This window comes from Diaphorina citri, unplaced genomic scaffold, assembly GCF_000475195.1.
Source record: "Diaphorina citri unplaced genomic scaffold, Diaci psyllid genome assembly version 1.1 scaffold6227, whole genome shotgun sequence".
Lineage (NCBI taxonomy): Eukaryota > Metazoa > Arthropoda > Insecta > Hemiptera > Psyllidae > Diaphorina > Diaphorina citri.
This window is the reverse complement of record NW_007383603.1, coordinates 1-4,738: the sequence shown is the minus strand read 5'-3', so window position 1 is coordinate 4,738 and position 4,738 is coordinate 1. Positions and strand designations below refer to the sequence as shown.

At 43.4% G+C, this 4,738-nt stretch overlaps 1 protein-coding gene across 1 annotated transcript; it reads right to left on the bottom strand.

The window, feature by feature from the left end:
• Positions 1 to 345: 345 nt before the first annotated feature.
• On the bottom strand, positions 346 to 4,732 carry LOC103521894 (serine/threonine-protein kinase ATR-like; the record flags this gene model as incomplete). The annotated part of the gene is made up of 3 exons (XM_008486997.3): positions 2,747 to 4,732; positions 934 to 1,170; positions 346 to 589 (listed from the first exon to the last, which is right to left on the bottom strand). Coding segments are annotated over exons 1-3 (2,437 nt in total), but the record flags the coding sequence as incomplete, so codon positions are not given.
• Positions 4,733 to 4,738: the final 6 nt, after the last annotated feature.

The window sequence follows — 4,738 nt, the reverse complement described above, 5'->3', positions numbered from 1 at the left end:
ATTATGAAGTCGTTTTTGCACGAAACCCCTCAAATATTATACAACTCGAGTGCATATTTTAGAGCATCACAAGTTATCACCTGGCTAAATCTTTAGGTAAATTCCTTTAGAAATGGGCTATTCATCTTGTCATGTCCACAAATACCCTCGGAACTGACTGCATCAGAAACTCACTTGAAATGAACGCAAAAAATCGTCGAGTTAAAACTTTGATTTTTTTTTTTTTAATTTTTTTATGAGTTTTCATAGCGAATAGCGACCCCAAAAAACACAATCCCGACCCAAAGATGTGACTTTCGTTAGAAATTAATAGCTCACCCCTAAAGGGGATTTAGCTAAAAAGACTCACCTTGGCCAGGGTTTCAGTTCGTTCTGCAATGAAGAGGCCGGGGCGTTGGCCCCCGGTCTTGGCATCTTTCGAGAGCTGCGCCCCGAAATCCAACCACAGACTTATCATACGAGGCATAGACTGGTAAATATATTCGGTACCATAGGACAGGGACTTGCCAAAATACATGACGGTCTGAGAGAAGAACTCCAGGTGATTTGTGTAGAACTCGTTCTGCTCCATGGCATTCAGTAGACGATCCTGTGCGAGAATAGAATAAAATGATAATAATAAATAGAAGAGTCCAAGTAATTCAAGTAAAGATAAAGGGGTTAAAAAGAAAACACAAAGTGTTTGATTGCTGTTTTTATTTCGTAACAATTAAGCGAATCCAAGGGCTACATTGGACTCGTGTGGTCTGTGTCGTAGCATGCCCATCCTGTAGCATGTCCCTCATCAGATGGACGATAAGAGACACAGTACTATCCCAACCGCGGATTTTCAATGTTTCCTCTTCCTAATTTGCAGACTCTAGAGTTAAAGGTACACCTCTCAGTATTCCCCTGTCTAAACGATTTCGAACCCACGACCTCTCATCTACCAACCTGATACTGGGCTAAATACACTATACTCTTCTCCCATCTATTCCATATGAGTACAGCGTAGCGGTAGTTCTTCAGATTGAGGTCCATGTCTACATTAACCATTTCATCGTTATAGGTAGCAACTAGGAGCTTAGCTTCGGCACAGGTACGCCTGTCTTCCATGCATGCCGTCTTGACTTGCTCCATGTCGGGGAAGTGCATGTCCAAGCCTTTGGTCAGCGTGTCCAGAGCGCGCACCTGAGGGAAAATCAATTTGTTTGAATCCAAAGACACTAAAACGGATAGTTTCTACTTATTTCCTGATTTTGAAAATTTGGACCGACCTATTCCTATACTCTCATTTCGCTGTACCTATAGCGCTATATACTTATAAGAGGTTCCCTTGATATAAGAGAAAGTAAAAAGTTTCAAAGGACTAAAGTGAATCTATGTTGTAACTCGATTTTGAGTTACGGAAAACCTTGTAAGTATGTATACAGAGGTACAAAACTCCATTTTGGAAATTTGATTGATACCCAATGTATTTCATTATTCAAGGAGTTTTTTGCCCGATTATTGTTCCATACATAATTTCAGAATATTTACTTCGCAAATCATGTGAGAAATCTATTCTTTGTCATGAAAATCCAAAAATGGGGGCAAAAAAAGAAGGGAAACTGTTAAACTCTCACAAGAAAATCTAAAACATCAATTATTTGCGGTAAAAAAAGAGCTGAAAAAATTCTGCGTTTGCCTGAGATCGAACCCATAACTGCGAATATCGCGAACAAACCGCGGATACCGAGAACAAATCGCGAATACCGCGAAAAAACCGCGAATACCGCGAACAACCGCGAATACCGCGAACAAATCGCGAATACCGCGAACAAATCGCGAATACCGCGAACACCCGCGAATACCGCGAACAAACCGCGAATACCGCAAACAAACCGCGAATACCGCGAACAAAACGCGAATACCACAAACAAACCGCGAATAGGTGACTTATCACGGAAGAATCGATGAGGACCTTCCACTTATGAAAATGAAGGGGAAATGAAAATGAAGGGCAAACCGCGGATACCGCGAACAAATCGCGAATACCGCGGAAAAACCGCGAATACCGCGAACAAACCGCGGATACCGCGAACAATCCGCGAATACCGCGAACAACCGCGGATACCGCGAGCCAACCGCGAATACCACGAGCAAACCGCGAATAGGTGACTTATTACAGAAGAATCGATGAGGACCTTCCACTTATGAAAATGGAGGGGAAATGAGTAAATTAAGTCCGAACTTCAAACCTATGGTCAAAATGTAGGAGAATCCTCCCCTCAACCCCCTACATTTCCCCTGACCCCTTACATGGTTTTTGGTAGTAGGGGGTCAAGGGGAGGTTTCTTCAGACCTAGATTTTTGTCAGAGCTCATTCTCTCTTCTGCTTTCAGACTGGAAGGTTCTCTCTGCTCCCTCTCTCCTCTCTGTGATATCTCCAAATATTTCAACATGATTTTTTTTTTTTTTGTTCAACAAGAGTTTCCATTAGAGTATTTAAGATGACCAAGGAGTCTTTCCTATGTAACTTTTCACGAGAAATCGATCGGTGTACATGTAAGGGTTCTAGGAATGATGGTTCACGAAATATGCGCTTGTAACAAGCCAATATCAAAAAATTTCGAAAGTTATATCTACTTTTTTTTACACCAATAATTTACGAGATACAGCCTGATTTCCTCGAATTTGCCATCAAAAATTTTGTAAAAAGAGAACGAATGTGCCATCAAAGTCATCATTAGCTTTTTTTTTTCGAAATAGGACATCATTTACGTACCTGCTCCATCTTATCCCACAACAGTCTCGCCTTCTCAATAAACAACTTCTTGGGTCTAAACTTCTCATCCACAGCCAGAATATTGGAATACGCCTGTTGAAAGTTAGACGCCTTACGTGCAATCTCAATGCTTTTCAGCCAACAGTTGCCTATCGCCTGATTGAACAGATCTGACAGACACGCCTTGTCTGCAAACAATTGCTGAGCCACTGTTAAGCTGACGCGTCTCAGACATAGCACAGGTTCAATGACCCTGCCCTGGGGCTGCATCAGCATCAGGCGCTGGTCAAAGTTGCTGATCAAGTCGGAGAATTCGCTGCTCAGTTGTGAAGGCGTGAGGACGTCTCTGCTGACTGACTCGATGGTAAGGGTCGCCAGCTTCTCAAACTCACTCAGCATGTGTAGCTTCACAATATACTCGTAGCCTTCTCTATACCCAGTGGATGTGAAGAGAGAGTCGGTCAGCAGACGCCTTAGCTCTGATACTTCCTGCTTGACAAGGTCTAGGTTTCTATCACGTAGATGTAATGTTGCTTTACCTATCCCCACACCCCAGTTCTTGATATTCCCAGCCTCGGAGTTCCCTAGGAGATTCTCCAAGGCGTCAAAGTTCATGAGATTGAGCATGGCTTCTGATTCCTCACTGAGTAAACTCTCGCTGCATGTATCGCTCGCTGTGAAGCCACGCGCTATCTGTAATGCTGTGAAGGGTTGGTTAATAGCCAGGTAGCATTGTACTGTACGGCGACAGAATGGGTTGTGTCCAGACTTCTGAGCGAGTTTATCATAACATGCAGCTGCATCCTGATGTTGTCCTGTAGCTTCATGTACTAGAATCATTTCCTCAGGTGTTGGTTCTCCCTCATGTAATGATACAATGCCTTGTAACGCGTCTGTATCATTCAGATGTGCATAGATCTCTCCAAACAGTGGTAATTCTGCCTGCGAGGTTTCACTCGATTGTTTCATATGTTGTTCTAGACATAGTAAGGCACGGGAATATTCCTTACATTGTAACGCTTGTCTTGCGAGACTCAACTGATCCATAGCATTCAGGAATCCCGCTAGTGTAGCACACTGCTTGGAGAGGACTTCAGTTTTGTTCTTGATAATCGCGTTATCCCGCAACCACTTGTACAGATAATCAATGAGACTAAACACAGTCTTCATACATAGGATGCTATCAGACGATGTGGAGCATAGCGCAGGATGTTCACTTTGTTCTGCATGGATCTGTCGATAGCTACTAGTCACACCGGGAGCGAGGTTATTCGCTCCGTTCATCACAGCCTGGATCTCTTCATGTATCATAGGAATATTCTGATCCGATGAGATAATAGCATGGAGTAACATATAAGGTAGGAAGAACTGTAGCGTAGTCGGATCATTACGCATGCTTCCCTTACAATGTGTGAATATATTCTTAGCGGATTCATCCCCTATGAATCCTATCAGTCGCGTGATCCAACTATACGTCCACTGTTCATGTGTATTGCCCTTTACGGAGCCAAATATAGGATGAGGGACATTGGGTTCCGGTACATTCATATCCATCGTATACCGTGATGTGGTTAGAGGTTTCATGACTTCCTGTGTATGTTCAGGGAAGCGTTGCCACAGAGATGCCTGAGGGGTTACATTATACACAGACAGCATGTTCTGTATAGCCAGGGCAAACGCGTCTATTGTCCTCGAGTGTCGTGCTGCTTGGAAGCCAGAACACAGAATAGTCAACGCCTGTACGACAAACTCCGGGCTCTTAATATCAAGCAAGGTACCTTTAAGTAGATCACTCTTGATGATCTTGTTGGGTCTATGACTAGGATCCACAGCACCTAACTCCCCCACACACTCAGCACACTTCAGACGTATGGCTTCATTCCGCTCTCCAAACCCTAGGATCAGTACATCAAGTAACTGCAATACAATACTATGTACACTATCCGATGCTAACATGAGCTGCCGTACCTCGCTGTGATTGGTAGACAGCTC